Source organism: Talpa occidentalis, unplaced genomic scaffold (assembly GCF_014898055.3).
Source record: "Talpa occidentalis isolate TD23 unplaced genomic scaffold, MPIMG_talOcc4v2.1 talOcc4.11, whole genome shotgun sequence".
In the NCBI taxonomy this organism is placed as follows: Eukaryota; Metazoa; Chordata; class Mammalia; order Eulipotyphla; family Talpidae; genus Talpa; species Talpa occidentalis.
Genome location: NW_023601104.1, coordinates 30,327,431 through 30,342,019, shown reverse-complemented (window position 1 = coordinate 30,342,019; position 14,589 = coordinate 30,327,431). Strand labels below are relative to the sequence as shown.

General features: G+C 51.9%; 1 protein-coding gene across 1 annotated transcript; it reads right to left on the bottom strand.

Annotated features, from left to right (window-relative positions):
• Positions 1-5,610: 5,610 nt before the first annotated feature.
• KBTBD13 (kelch repeat and BTB domain containing 13) lies at positions 5,611-14,582 on the bottom strand. The gene has a single exon (XM_054688097.1). The coding sequence runs from the start codon at positions 8,952-8,954 to the stop codon at positions 7,578-7,580; it is 1,377 nt and encodes a 458-aa protein (XP_054544072.1). The 5' UTR covers positions 8,955-14,582; the 3' UTR covers positions 5,611-7,577.
• Positions 14,583-14,589: the final 7 nt, after the last annotated feature.

The following is a 14,589-nucleotide window of genomic DNA, read 5'->3' as shown; positions in this document are numbered from 1 at the left end:
AGTCACACAGTCAGAAAGTGGTCAAGCTGCATTAGAATCCAGAAAGTTTGAGTTTGAAGCTGCAGCAGCCTGGTTCCCCTCACCATGGGCCAGCACACATATTCCCTCACCAGAGTCCAGTTCCCCTCCCCTACACCCCCCATCCAACCCCCCCCGTCAGCAAGAGAGTGTGCCAGGCAGGGGCTATACTCTTCAATGACAAATGCAAAGTGGGTTCAGAAAGGTAGTGTAGTTAGCTCAATGTCACCTAGCAAGTGGGGGCAAGGTCCGGAGTGAGGGTCTCCAGGACTCCTCCTACGTGCCATGCAGGACCCCTGCTTACACCTGGTGAGGGTCCAACCTGGAGGCAGGGCTGTAGGCCAGCCTGGTCCCTCCCTTGGGATGGGGCAGCGGAAACTGTGCTCCCTAGAGATACGCATCTGTTTGTTTCCATTCCCAGCCTCTCCTCAGAGACTTTCTAAAGGTCATTTCTTTCCCCTCAAATGAAGTGGTTTGGGAGGCAGGGCCTGGTTTCCGGTCACTGAGGCACTACCCCTTCTAGTAAGACCTTCCTGTGTTCCCATCACTGTGTCATCATGTCAAGGGACCAACGTGGACAATTCTTTCTGTGCCCCAAACTAGCCATTCAGTGACAGATGCCCGAAAAGCCAAGGACCATAGGAGATAGGGCATGTATCTGACAGTCTTGGAAAGAGATTCAAACTGGGTCATCAGAGGAGAGTTCAGGAACCAGGTTACTTTTTTTTTTTTTAAGATTTATTTATTTATTTATACAAGCACTGGGTACAGTCAGAAGTGCGGGAGGGTGAGAGAATTCACCAGAGCCAGAGCGGGGAGGAGAACAGGCAGACTGATGAAGTACACTGCTGAGGGGAGCAGCAGGCAGCAGGAGAAGTCTGTCACACCATGTGGGGCCCTCGCCGGAGGCTGGGGATCGAACCGGCACTGCAGAGGCTGTGGGCAGCTTTGCAACCCAGCGCTCAACCGCTGAGCCACTGGCGAGGCCCAAGAAACCAGATTACTTTCAAAGGCTGCAAAGCCACTAGAGGGCTAGTGGAGGCTGGTGACAGTGGGGCTTTCACTGTGTCTAGGTCTGGAGGGGAGGGGAGGTGCAGCCACCACCACCAGTCTGAGAGGGCCAGCCGGCAGGGGCTGTGACTGGTCAGTGGAGGAAAAAGGATCAGCACGAGTTAGCCTTGCAGGGAGGATCCCAGAACGAAGTCTACTGCCCTCCCACCCACCCCTCCCCATCTGAGCCAGAGTCAAGGGAGCCCTGCGATATAACCCCAAGAGCAGCCTTCCCGGACATGGAGCAGAAGGGGGAATGCATCTGGGGTTAAGCATAGGGTAGACTGAGGGGCTTGGCACTGGAATTCAGCAAGCAAGGTAGCCATCTTCCATACTCACCACCTCACACACCCACTGTGGCTCCCCACTTGCTATAGAATAAAACCCATTCCTCAGCCTGGCATTCAAGGCTCTCCACATTCAGGCTCCAACCTCCCTGCCTACTGGGCGAGCTACAGGCGCTTCCTGTACCTTCATGGTGACTCTGTGCACATCAGTATCGCTTCCTCAACATTCTGGAAAGAAAATGCTCTCCCAAGATGGCACAGCTGATGGGTGGCGGAGCTGGAATATGAACTGAGTCCCTGATGCCAAAGCCAATGAGTCCCCGTGCTGCCGTGCCTCCTCAGAGTGAGAGTTCACAGACTGCAGGAGCACATTCAGCTCATTGAACTCAGCCCAACTCACAGAAAGGGTCTCCATATGGGGGTGAGGGGACAGAGGAGGAGAGGAGAAAGGACTATGGATGGGGGGATAACAAATAACGACTTGTTGTTTCTCATTTCACTCTCAGAACAACTCCCTGGGGCAGGAATTATCCTCTGCTCAGAGTTGAGACACCAGAATTTCAGGAAGGTTAAGGACAGTCCCTGTCAGAGCTGGGGTTTGACTGAAAACCAGCTGGTTGTTGGCCATCTATAGAGTAGGGTCTGTAAGAGCCTCAAGCTTTTGTTTCCACCCCAAACCAGTGCTGTCTTCCTCTCTAAGAGCTTGGAAGCCCTCTGCCAGGCCAAACTGTGGGGTGAGCTCATCTCTGGAAGGCCCCTATTAGCATGAAACTATGTCACCAGGAAAGAGATGCATATTGGGCCCATGGTATGAGGCTACCCTTAGAGTTATCAAAAGTGTGTGTGTGTGTGTGTGTGTGTGTGTGTGTGTGTGTCGGTCGAAGGGCCCAGGTACCCAAACACCACCATTCAAGATCAGCTCCTTATTGGAAAAACGAAGGATGAAGGTATGGAATCAGACAGAGCAGGCTTGATGGGTCATCTGGGGAACCTCCCTCACAGGTGGCTTGCACAAGAGATCTAACAGCATGGTGTGATGGAAAGAAGGTTCCAGAGATATGAGTTTTAGCTCAGGATGGGCCATTGCATTGCTGTGTGTCTCTAGGCTAGTTTCTTGCTGCCCCCCTTCACTTTCTTTTTCTCCTATAAAAAGAGAGCAGTTAGGTAAGGGGCTAACACCCAACTCCCGGACAAAAGGCCCTCTTTACCGTTTTTAAGTTGTTGAGTTGCCAGAGAAAGGAGCTCCCTCTTTTTGTTTCCCATCTCCAGCTGGGGCACAATCTTGAGGATTGCTGAAGACACTGGTGGGATGAGTCCCCCGAGACCCCCTCCATGGGTCCTGTCTCCCTCACCCATGCCCGACGTGCTCAGAGGAGGCCTGTCGGCTGACAGCTGTGTCTCCCACCAGCACAGTTCATTTGCTGCCCTTCCTGGGAAGTGACAGCAACTCAGCAACTCTAAGCAAAGCAATTAGGATGAAAAAGAGGCCCAGATGCTTGGGGCCAAAGGAAAATAAACAGAGCGGCCCTGTGTGTATTCCACTGCCAAGAGGAGCAATTCTTCACAGGATGATTAGCATTTCCAACCTCTGTTTCCTCCCCTCCACTGGAGGCAGAGGACTGACCTCTGAGCTGCTGCTGTTCTCAAATCTCACTCTTCCGGAGGGTGCTGTGGACCCACGGGGTCATCACCTCCTCACGAGAGTCTCTCCTGCCACCAGACCCCTGCCAGAAATGACACCCCTGTCTCCTGAATTCCAAAAGCCTCTCTTGATGGGCTTTCTCCTTGATCAATTCATTCATTCTGTGGTAGCCACTGAGCACCATTCATTCATTCACTTGACATTCATTCATTTGCTTGACATTTATTAAGCCCCTGCTATGTTCAAGTTACTGTTCTATGTCCTGGAGATACCACAGTAAACAAAACAGACAAAAATCTCCGCTCTCAAGGAATTCAGGTTTTATAGGAGGAAACAGACACTAAAGAAATAAAAATATAGCATGGTAGGTGATGCCAAATGTTATAGAGGAAAATAAAACAGAACAAGGGAGCGGAGGGTGCAAAGAAGGGGAAAGTTGATCTCAAGCAGGGTGGTGAGAAAAAGCCTCAGAGGAAAGTAATATCTGGACAAAGGCCTATCGGAGGTGGGAAGTGAACTAGGTGACAGAGGAAGGTGTGCTTGACAGAGGGACACAGGTACAAAGGCCCTGAGGTGGGAGTGTGCCTGATATCTTTAAAGAATAGCAAGAGGTAGTGGGTGGCAGTGGGCAGGAGGTAGGGGTGGTAAGAGATGAAGTGTAGGAGGAGATGGCATTTCATCAAGAAGGCTCTGGCCACCACGAAAAGAGACTGAAGGGAGGTGAGCAGGGAAGCAGGCCCTGGGTGGAGTGTGGGAAGGCCCAGCTTCTTCTGCCTCTGCCAGGTAGTGTTATATATAAGGAAAGCAGAAGAGGAAATCTTGGAATGCAAGGCATTCAGGGCCAGGGTCAAGGAGAAAGTTTGTGGAAGATTAGCATGAGCTCTAGTGAGCTGGGCTGCAGGGCAGTCAGGGAGGTTCAGGAAAATGCAACTTGTGTTAGTGTGTATGGTGTGTGTGTGTGTGTGTGTGTGTATCTCTGAAAGGACTGTTTTCTCAGAGTGGGTCGCTGGGCTAGGTCAGAGAAATTTCAAACAGGTCTAGAGGCTTAGTAACCCCTAGGTATCTCCATAATTTGCCCACCTGTACCTCCATAATTTGCCCACTTGTACTTAGTCTGTGCCCCCAAATCACTTGAAGTAGTGGCCAAGTTTAGGTGCTGAGGAATGAGAGGCTAAGAACCTGGAGTCCTGGGTCCTCTTCCACTTGACTGGTGACATGACTTTTTGTTGGTTTTCTCACCTGTAACCCAGGCATGGCAACCATCCTTGCTGGGTGGAAGGTTAAGGGAGGAACACTAGAGTCTTTTTTTGTGAGGCCAGAAAGTAGGCTGGGTTATGAAAACCTCTCCCACTTTTCCTGGAAGGGAGGGAGGAGATATGAAAGTGCAACTGCCCATCCTCCCCATCAGGGCCTTAACCAGTTTGTATCTGGGATGGGGAGGAGTAGGTCGTTCGTCTTCCAGCAAGATCCTAAGCAAGAGAACCTGAGGACAGTTCATTTTCCTACAGAAGTAGGAGGAGACAGGGCTAGGCCCAGGAAAATGGATGAACACCAAGGAGAGGACATACAGAGATATGGGTAATAGGGAGGGAGTGTTAAGGAGACAGGCAAAACAACCATCTCAGAATGTCAGCCTAGCGGGAGGCAGCACGAAAACAAGCCTGTGGTCATGGGTCCAAAGTCAGGCTCTGCTACTTCCTACTTGTGCCTCTTCCAATTACATCACTTTTTTTTTTTTTCAGAGGGGAGGATGTTGTAGAACTGTCTACAACTTAAAATTCTTGCAAAACTTAAATGAGTACACTGGAAAGCTCTCTGAGAACACTCTTGTAATGCACAAAAGACATCTCAGAAAGAGTCACTCTGAATCAAGGAACAACCAAACCCTGGCAGGCAGTGGCCTGGTGAGCTGAGCCATGCAGCCAGCTGCAAACAAGTCCAGACACAAAACTCTCTAGGCTGAAAGCCCCTGACCTCACAGACCTGGTGCTCATGGATCTCAGATGTCAAGGTTGCAAGCATCAAGATGTTCATCATTGGGCAGAAGGAGTGAGCAAGGGGAGGACTCTACTGTTAAGAAAAATTATCCAGGGCCTCCCTTGTGGCACAAGGAGTTGTGCTCCCTGTAAGCACAGCACTGTGAAGCTATATGCAGCTACTGCAGCAGAAGTTCGATCCCCAGTCAGCCAGGGAGCTACCCACATGGCACAGCAGACCTCTCCTGTCTTGCCTGCTGCTCCCCTCAGTAGTGTATTTCAGTGGATCTGCCTGTTCTGCTCCCCACTTTGCCTCTGGTGAATCCTTTCACCCTCCCCCTGCATCTCTGGCCTGCACTCAGGCTCTTGCATTCATAAATAAATAAATCTAAAAAAAAGAAAAAGAAAAAGAAGTAGGCTAAAGGAGGACTGCGTGTCCTGTCAGTGTCATTCTGGAGCAGGGTTGAACAACTCAGTTATTTCATTCTCTAGGGAATGTACCTTTGTTTTACAATTTACTGTTGATTAGAGTCCTGACTTTGTGAAGTTACATGCTAACTTGCAGCTGCATGTACAGGCACATATGCATGAAAATGCAAAAGATTTTAGTCCAGTAGAAAATTGTAAAAGCCATAGTTTTATTGCCCTTTAAAACATTATTAACCAGTTTCATCTCTAACTTAACAAATGTATTTCAGCACGTCTTTTCCAGTTAACTATACAAATCTCTGACTTTTAAATGTTCCTTTGAATCAGCTTTCTTCTGGGTCCTTAATTAATGAGTTAAATCTTTGACACATGACCATAATTACACTTTGACAAGAGCCAAAAGTAAGGGGCTCTGCCATGCTTTGGTTCTGTCTGGGCCTCTGAGCCTCACCTATATCTTTGGCCACACAGAGAAGGTCCCCAGTTCTCAAGAGTAAGAAGAAAGACAAGCAACTGCTTTGCACATCATTGCAAGAAACAAAGTCATGGTATATTGTTGTCATTCATCAGATTAGGCTGTTCCAGACTAGGTCCTGGGCTTCTGAAGCCTGCATTCTCCAGGGCTGAGGACATAGGGTCAGGGGGAAAGGCCCTTAGGAAAGCCCTGATGTGCCATGCTGATGCTACACTGTCCATTTCCCATGAGGCTAGGATTGCCCCTGGGCCTCAGGTCCTGGAGGATGGAAACTACTCAGGACTACTCCTGAGAAGTCTGCCAAGGGGCATGGAGAGGCTGGAGGAATGGAGAGGGCATGTGACCAGAAGCCAGGGTTGGGGGTATTCTAGAGGAGCACCAGGTCCTTGCTAGTGGCCCTTGCACCCTGGGTTCTTTCAGGACCTCATCATTTTATTATGCAGGCAGGAAAGTGCCCCAGCTCAGTGGATGGCACAACAGCATCTCCACCCATGCTATCTGCATACATGCCAGGCTGCACATGCACACGGAGTGCACTGGCACCCAGAGCCCAGTGAGCAATGCAGACAGTCATGGTCAGGGGCAGCCAATCCTGCAGAGGAAGGAGGTATAGCCCCAAAAGAGAAAGAGAAAAGGTATTCAAAGCCCAAAGAGCAGAGGCTCGGGGGGAAAGAATCAATCTGTAGAATGTGGGGGAGAGAATGAGACTTGACAACTTGGAAGATGTCTCATCTGCACTGAAGCAGTCAGACCTGGCCACGATCAGGCTTGTACCTAGAGTGACCTGAAGTCACAAAAGTTAATAGTGTACTGCCTCCGAGGTGATGCAAAAAGGAAGTGGGAAAGGAATTTACAACTGGGTTCTGGGATGAGGATCCCCACATCCCATTAGGGATGTGGGGAGCCCTTTCTCTCTTATAGTGTCACTCCTGTTGTCTCCACCAGCCTAGACTCCTCCCCAAACACGTCCAGCGACATCTGCTCCACCTTTAAGGCTAGACTTACAGACTTCTTCCTTTGCTCCAGCCTCACCATCTCCTTCTGAGCTTTCATTCCCTCTACACTCTGTACCTCCACTTTCAGCAGCTTATTATCCTGCCTGCCTTCTTCATAGAGCATATATATATACTCCTGGAATGAGGTCTCTTTCCTCTTCCTATTATCCTGATGTGACGTCTGTATTTTATTATACTGTAAAATCTGGTTTAGTTTAGTGTTTCATGTTTTGGTTTTTTTTTTTTTTTTTTTTTTTTGGCATGGCCCTACCTTTGTGATCAAGACAAGTGTGTATAAACCTTTTGTTGTCCTGTAATAGTAAAGTTTGAGTCTTTCTGGGCTATACTCTCAGCTTTGTGGATCTCCATCTGGCAACTAGTCATATCAGGCCTAGCACTGCTCAGGGCACATTGTAAGTACCCAATTCTTGCCTATTGATTGGCAGTTTACATCACTTAATTCCATAATCCCTCCCTCCAGCCATCTCCTTGTCACCCACCAGTTGTCAGCTCTCAGCAGGGCAAAAGTAACTTGAAGGTTAATATCTCAGTGTCCTCGCTGATCCTTGCGTTCCTTGGACATGTTCGTCATCAGAAGGCACAAGACCCCAATGTCTTAACCAGGGAGACAGTGCCCAGGATCTCCTTAGGCCAGGCTCTCAGACTCAGCCATGGCTTAGGAATGACTTGGGCCATCCCCTGGGTTCACAGCTCTGGAGTAGAGGAGGCCACAGGCCCCGGGGGGCCCGGCGGTAGCCTCAGGAGAAAGGTCTGCAAGGAACCTGGCCGTGGGAAGCCGGCCTTCTCCCTGAGCAGTCGCCAAGTGCCAGCCTCGATGGCATAGAGCAACGTGAACATGCGGTTGACGGTATAGACGGTGTCCCCCCGCACCACCGCGGTGAAGAGCGCGCCCTTGCTATTGACAAACTGGCCGGGAAGCGCCGTCCACTGGCCCGTGGCCAGGTTGAGGCAGTCGATGGCGCAATGCAGGAAGTCATCGGAAGGTCCGTTGCGCACCACATAGAGGCTGTCGCGGTGGGCCACCATGCAGTGCCCGTAGCTCTGCGGACGCCGCAGTTCGGCCACCTGCAGCCACGTGTCGGCCCCCACCATGTACTCCACCACAGCCGTGGTGTCGGCCGGTCGCCACAGACACACGAAGAGGCGGCCACACGCCTGCGCGCAGGGCGCGCCGGCGGCGGGCTGAGGCAGGTCGGACACGAAGCTCCAGCGGCCAGCGGCTGGGTCGTAGCACTCCACGGAGCTCATCGGGGTCCTCTGGAACTCGCCGCCGATGGCGTAGAGGCGGCCTTCGAAGCCCACCAGGGTCGTGTCGTATCGCGGTTGGTGCGGGCTGGGGAACTGGCACCACGTGCCGCCGTCGGGGTCGTAGCAGAAGCCCAGCTCCACCACCTCCTTGCTGGCACCCCGCACGCCGCCCACGATGTAGAGCTTGTTGCCCAGCGTGGCCACACCCGCCAGCAGCGTGCTGGCCTCCAGGGGCAGCGTGGCCAGCGTGCGCCAGGTGTCCGCCTCCTCGTCCAGGTAGCACATGGTGCGCGACGCGTCCTCCAGGAAGCCGGGCGCGGGCGTGTGCGTGCTCAGGGCCACGTAGCTGCTGGGCCTCAGCGCCGCCACATAGGCGCGGGCCTCGGGCAGCGCCAGCTCGGCCGCCAGCTCGCACGCGCCGTCGCGGATGAAGAGCGCCGCGCTGTGGAACACGTCTTGCAGGCCGAAGGCGGCGGCCGCATCGCACAGCAGCGCGCAGTTGTCCGACGTGAGGCTGTGCTGCAGGAAGCGCGCCAGCGCCGGCGCCTGCAGGAAGGCGGCGCACTCCACGGCCTGCAGCAGCTCGTCGGCGGCTGTCAGCGCCGGTCGCTCGCCCCGGAGCACCTGCAGCGTGGTGCGGAACCCGCCGGCGCTCAGAGCGCCCAGGCGCACCTCGGCCGCCCGCGTCTCTCGCATGCCCGAGCGGAAGAGGCCGCGGAAGAAGTCGCAGTGTTCCACCAGAAGGGCCTGGTCAGCCTGGAAGAGCTGGCTGTCCACCCACACCTGCACCGGGACCTCGGGACCCTGAGGCATGGCCAGCCAGAGAGGTAGAGGCTGCCTCTGGGGGCTCTCGATTCAGCAGCCACCGACTGTGGGGCTCCCCCGGAGTAGGGAGGGGGGATAAATCTTCCCCCGAGGCTATAAATATCTTCCTTTCTAAAGATAGTACGGCTCATGTGATGTGGTGGCCGACAAGCTGGATGGCCACTGGACCAGAGGGCATTGGGAGACCTGCTGGGTCACTCGCTTCCGAATGAGATGTAATGATAATAGTGACCATATACTGATCACTTACTGGTGATCAGCTACTGTGAGGGCAGCTTACAAAGTGAGCCCATATAATACCTGCGCTGAGCCAAATGTATACCCTTCTAAGTACCTTAAATCTGGCCCTCTGTTCTCTCAAATTGGGGCCCATAATAGCACCTATGTTATGGTATTGGGAAACTAGTTGTAGTGTTCGAAATGAAGCTTTACACGACGTATCCAAGATCATTCAGCTGGGAAGGGGCAGGATTAATGTCTAACCCACTGCATCCATAGACCCGTAGGGGCAGGGAGCAGGCACTAATTACTTGGCCATTGGAGGGAGGGGCAGAGATGGAGCAAATAGAATGGGCCAGAGCCCACATCTGGGCTCTAAATTGGCCTGGGTGTCTGCCCCTGACACAGCTAAACCAATATCTTCTTTCCCTATAAATATGGGAGGGCAGCAGGTGAGCATCCAGTAAACTCTGAATGTCCAAGTGCTTTCTGACTTGGGATGGGATGGAATGCTGATATCTGTTTCCCAATTGCCAGGACCCTTCATTGCTGTGTAGATCCAGACCTTTGGAAAAGAAAAGTGGGGCTGCTGAGGGCATCGTGTAGACTGGGAAGAGAAAGGCTTTTTGAAATGATACAGGTTAATACTTGAATATCACAATGTCAGGCACCTTTATAAGCACTTTAATTCCGATAATCCAACAATCTTGTGAGTAGATACTGTTGTTGCCCTTCATTTAATAGATATTATCCCTTTATTGCTTATAGTAACAGTATGTTAGATATTATTAATGCCACCCTTTCACAGATAAAGAGACCAGGTCACCAAGATGTTTAATCACATGCCCAAGGTCACATCGCCATAGAGTAGCAGAGCTAGGAGAGTCATGCAACCAATCTGATCCTAGAGCCTGTGTCCCTAACTACTGCATTCTGCTGCCTCTCTATGCTTCAAATGCTGGACAGTCACCTGGTACCAGGAGGTCCCAGTAGGAACCTGGGGTTCTTGTGGTATAACCCCTTCCCATTTACAGTGGGAATGGGAATTTCCAGGGGGTCAGGTAGGTTGGAGCAGACAGGCCCAGGCTTTTTGCTGCCCATCCCAGAGCACTTTTCCCTACTCATAGAAATTTCCTAGGTGAATAGATAAGACTTGGGCCCCAGAATATCAGGTGGAAGGGAGCAGAGTGATTTTCTTCTCTTGCTACCTCATTCTGCAGGTGGAGAGGCCCAGCGTGTGTATCAGTTCGGGAGATAATCAATCGCTGCCTTTCTTCAGGAGGGTGAATGGACTCACAATGGCAAAGCCAGAGTTAGAGGGTGAGTTTCCTCCACCCTAGGACACACTCATGCACACACTGTCACATATAAATCTGCATTCACAAATGTGCCTTCCCTGCCAGGGAACTCCCACCCAGTTCATTCCATCACATCAGGACTGGGATGTGGGGACCACTGTGAGGCCTGGGAAGCCAGATGCCTGGAGGAGGCAGCTAGAAATATCCTGGATACTCTGCCCCAGGGACTAGACAGGAAGAGGAGGAGGAGATGGAGGGAGTAGGCAGGAGACCCCATAAATACTATCCCAGGCCCTCTGCCAGCTTCTTTGTTTCTCTGAGATCAGACATTGGCTGAAGGGACCTTCAACATCTGGACAGCAGGCATGATGGTCCCTCTCTTGGAGGAAAATGGACTCTGCTGTGCCCATTTATGATCTCTCCTTGCCGGGGGCCTTTGGGAGAGGGGGACTGTTCTCATTTCATACCTGAGGAAAGAAGGCCTGCAGATGGCAGGAGCTTTTCCTTGGTTAGCTCAAACCTAGCTGCTCTCCTCACCTGCTCGGACCTAGTGTCAGGAAGGAAACAGCTGCCTCCCACCAGGCTTAAGCTGTGGGGCAGGGTCTGGGAAGGGAGGGCCTGACCCCAGGGGGCTTCAGTTCCCTTCCACATGACTTGTTCCAAGCACTTAGTAACTCACAAGCACAACCAGATGGAATCCCTGCCTGGGGGAAAAGACAGCGAAGCCCCCTTGGCCGAAGCTTGCACCCAGGCCCATTTTTTCTTAACTCCAGCCCTGGCAAGTGGACTAGGGCCTAGTGCACACACCCAGCTCCCACCCCAGCAGCCAGGCAGTGGGGAGGGGTCATCTCCAATGAGGGGTCATGGTTCTCAAGCTAATCCTCAGCTCAGCTCTTTGGCCCTGCCTCTAAGGCCCCAGTGGGGTGTTGTCTGCAGCCGATGAGTTTCCTCCTCTCTGACAGTGAGTGTCCCTCTGGGACTTGGAGAGGACAAGGAAATGTACTGGCTGTGGGCAGCCCACAGAGTTCCCAGGCCCTGCCCGACCCTGCACCAACTTCCCTCTCCACTTTGCACCCACCACGCTCTGTGAGGTTGGGGACAGGGCAGGGAACAGAGCCCTGTGTCAGACTCTCAGAGTCTTTCTAGATAGAGCACACACCCAGCCTTGCGCATCTCTATTGGCAGTGAGTACGAGTTAAGGTATCTGTTAAGTGCATTCCTGGCTCCTAACCTAAGTAGCAGCCCCCAGTCTAATAGAGGAGACACAACCCCTGTTCCAGGAGAGAATCCAGTCTGATGGAAAAGACATAGCCTTTACCCTGGGGTAGGGGTGCGGAGCTGGTCTTGTCATGCCTGGTGGTGTTTCTGCCTAGAGAGTAGTAACAAGCAGTAACAAAAGTTGCCTGGACCTGAAGATGGGCGAGCACTGGGCCAGGAGTCAGGATTCCTGCTGGGCTCTGATGCTGGTACCACCACTTGCAAAAGCTACCCAACCTTTTTGGGCTCCAGAGCATGGATCTGCTTTCTAGAGTTCCTTTTAGCTTTGACACCTGAATTTATCACTGAAAAACCACAGAAGTGGTTGTCATGTTGTGGCTCCAGGGAATGTAGTGACATTGCTGAGGGGCCCCAAAGGCTTGGCCTGATGTGGCTCCTGAGGGGCCTCACAGGTCCTGCCTGTCTACACCTGTGCATGCTCAACTTGTTCCCTCCAGAAACATCTACTGAGAACCTGCTATATGCCTAATACTTGGCCGGGTGCCACATTCTCTGCATTTTGAGTGTCTGAGAATAAGAGCCTTGAAGGTGACAGGTTAGGTGGGGTAATAAGGAGAATTGGGCTACTTACTTTAACAGAAAAGCCTTTCTCTTCACCTGAAGTGTCCAAAGTTCTGGTTACTAAGCAGTTGTGGCTTCTTGGTGGGTGGATGAGAAGTATGTGCTATTCATGTCCAGGGGAAGGGAACTATCATTTGCTTTTTTGGACTATGGACCAAGCTCTGGTGGGCCTCTTTCATGTTATCTAATCCTTAATATTATTCCTGTTTTAAAGATGAGGAACTGAGGTCCAGAAGGGCAAAGTTACTAATTACAGGGTCTCACAGTAAGTGACTTGTTCTGAAGGCATTTCTAGTCCACAAGGGGCACTCAGGGTGCTGGACAAGCAGTTCAGATGAGACTGAGGATCGGGGGAGGGATTGGTCACAGTTATGAGGTCAACACTTTCTCCCTGGGCCCTCAGAGGAGTAGACTCTGGGCAGTGAGCTGAGGGGCTGAGTGGCAGCTGGCAACAAGTCCAAATAATCCTAAAGTAGAAGGAAATTAAGGGCCATCTTATCCTATCTTGCAAGCCATCATGGAGTCTCTTCTATAACCTTAAAGTCACTACCCCCTTGGTTGTCTTCAATGTTGAGGGCTTCACTTCCTCCAAAGAAAGTCCCTTCCAATTTTGGACAGCTCAGATGGTCAGAGCTCACCTTCACACTGAGCTGGAACCTGCCTTCTTGCAGCTCCCAGCGACAGGCTAGTCAGAGTTAAGATCAGTAAAGTAACTCCCCCAGCATCACACAAACAGGTAAGGAGCAGAGAGCCCAGGTTTATACCTGATTGGGCCTGCAGGGGCCCAGTCCTTGCCTTCTCTCCAGCAGCCCTTCAGTGAGACTGGTTCTCTCCCCCACAGACTCCATCCAGACCCAGTCTGTCCTCACAGGACTGTGGCTAGTCCAGGCATATAGCTGGAACTTGGCTCCTACTTTCTCTCCTCCCACAACTCAAAGGAAAACCCTTTGAGTGATCCTAACCTGAGGGTGTAACCTAAACAATTTCCTCCCAACACCTCAGAGTTTTAATAACACAGCTGGATTACTATGATCTCCCAGAAACACAATTAGGCTGAGTCAGTATTCATGTCCTGTCCTGGAAAATAATTTTCATTCTTGGTGGAGAAGTTATTAGCATCAAGTTCTGGCACAGCTCACCCCTGTGAGCCCCCGCTCCCTCCTGAGTTTCCCTGGTTTCTGCATGTATGTGGGTCAGCAGATTCGGAGGAGGTGTGGGAGGAGGTTAGGGTTGGAGAAGGGTTGTAGTCAGGCGTCTCTGAGACTCCCATGCCTTTCCCCATTTTAGCCTGGATGTGTTCCAAAAGAGATCCCTGGGGTTCTAGAAAGTACTTGGGCCTGGAGCCCAGGGCTGATTCTATCACTATTGGGCCTCATGGATTTGGGATTGATTTTCCTCTTCCCCTTCCTTTAGTACTATAGATGGGGACACCACAGTCTAAAGAAGTGAGGTGACTTGCCAGAGGTCACCCAGTAGAAGAGCTGGCACTAGCTCCTAAGTGTCCAGATTCCCCATGGGCCCTTTGCCCTGTTTCCAGCATGACCAGATTTACCCTGGCTCCCATAGCAAATGCAACTCATCCCTGCCAGGCTCACCCAACCATCCCAGAATCATCATAAGCAAGAGGGAGCACCAGGTTTTAGAATAAATAAAATGCCCCATTTAAACATTAGGCTACAAAAAACATGCAACTCATAGGATCCCATCAGGAAGAAAGTAATATAGATGCATTAGGTATCTTGATCTGGACTCACACTGGCCATGAAATGTTAGTAAAGTGACATTCTCTTCCCAGGAGCTGTTTCTGTAATGTTGCAGAATCCCCACACAGCAGGGCCAGATAATGTATTCGGGAAAGTAGAGTGCCAAGGCTAAGCTGGCTGTGACCTAGAGAATGGACAAAGCGTTGTGTTGAACCAGGCAGACTTCCTGGAGGAGGAAGCAGGTCAGCTCAGTAGAACAAAGGGACGGGTGAATTTTCTTGTTGGTGGGAAGAGACTGAGAGAAGAAGCTGGAACCATCCTTCCTCTCCATCCTCCTACCCGGGGCTTCCTCTCTCCAGTCCTGGTCCTCCCCCTGTCCGGGACTTGGAGCCTTCCAGACAGGCGGGTGGGCACCCAGGTCCTTGAAGCCCAGCTTGGCGTTGAGGGGCACGACCGACCACAGCTTCCTCCTGGCGGGGAGCGCAGGGAGCTTGCCGGGCGGGGGGCTCCCGCAGTCCTTACAAGGAGCTTGGCGGTGCTCGGAGCAGCCCCGCCCGCCGGGCT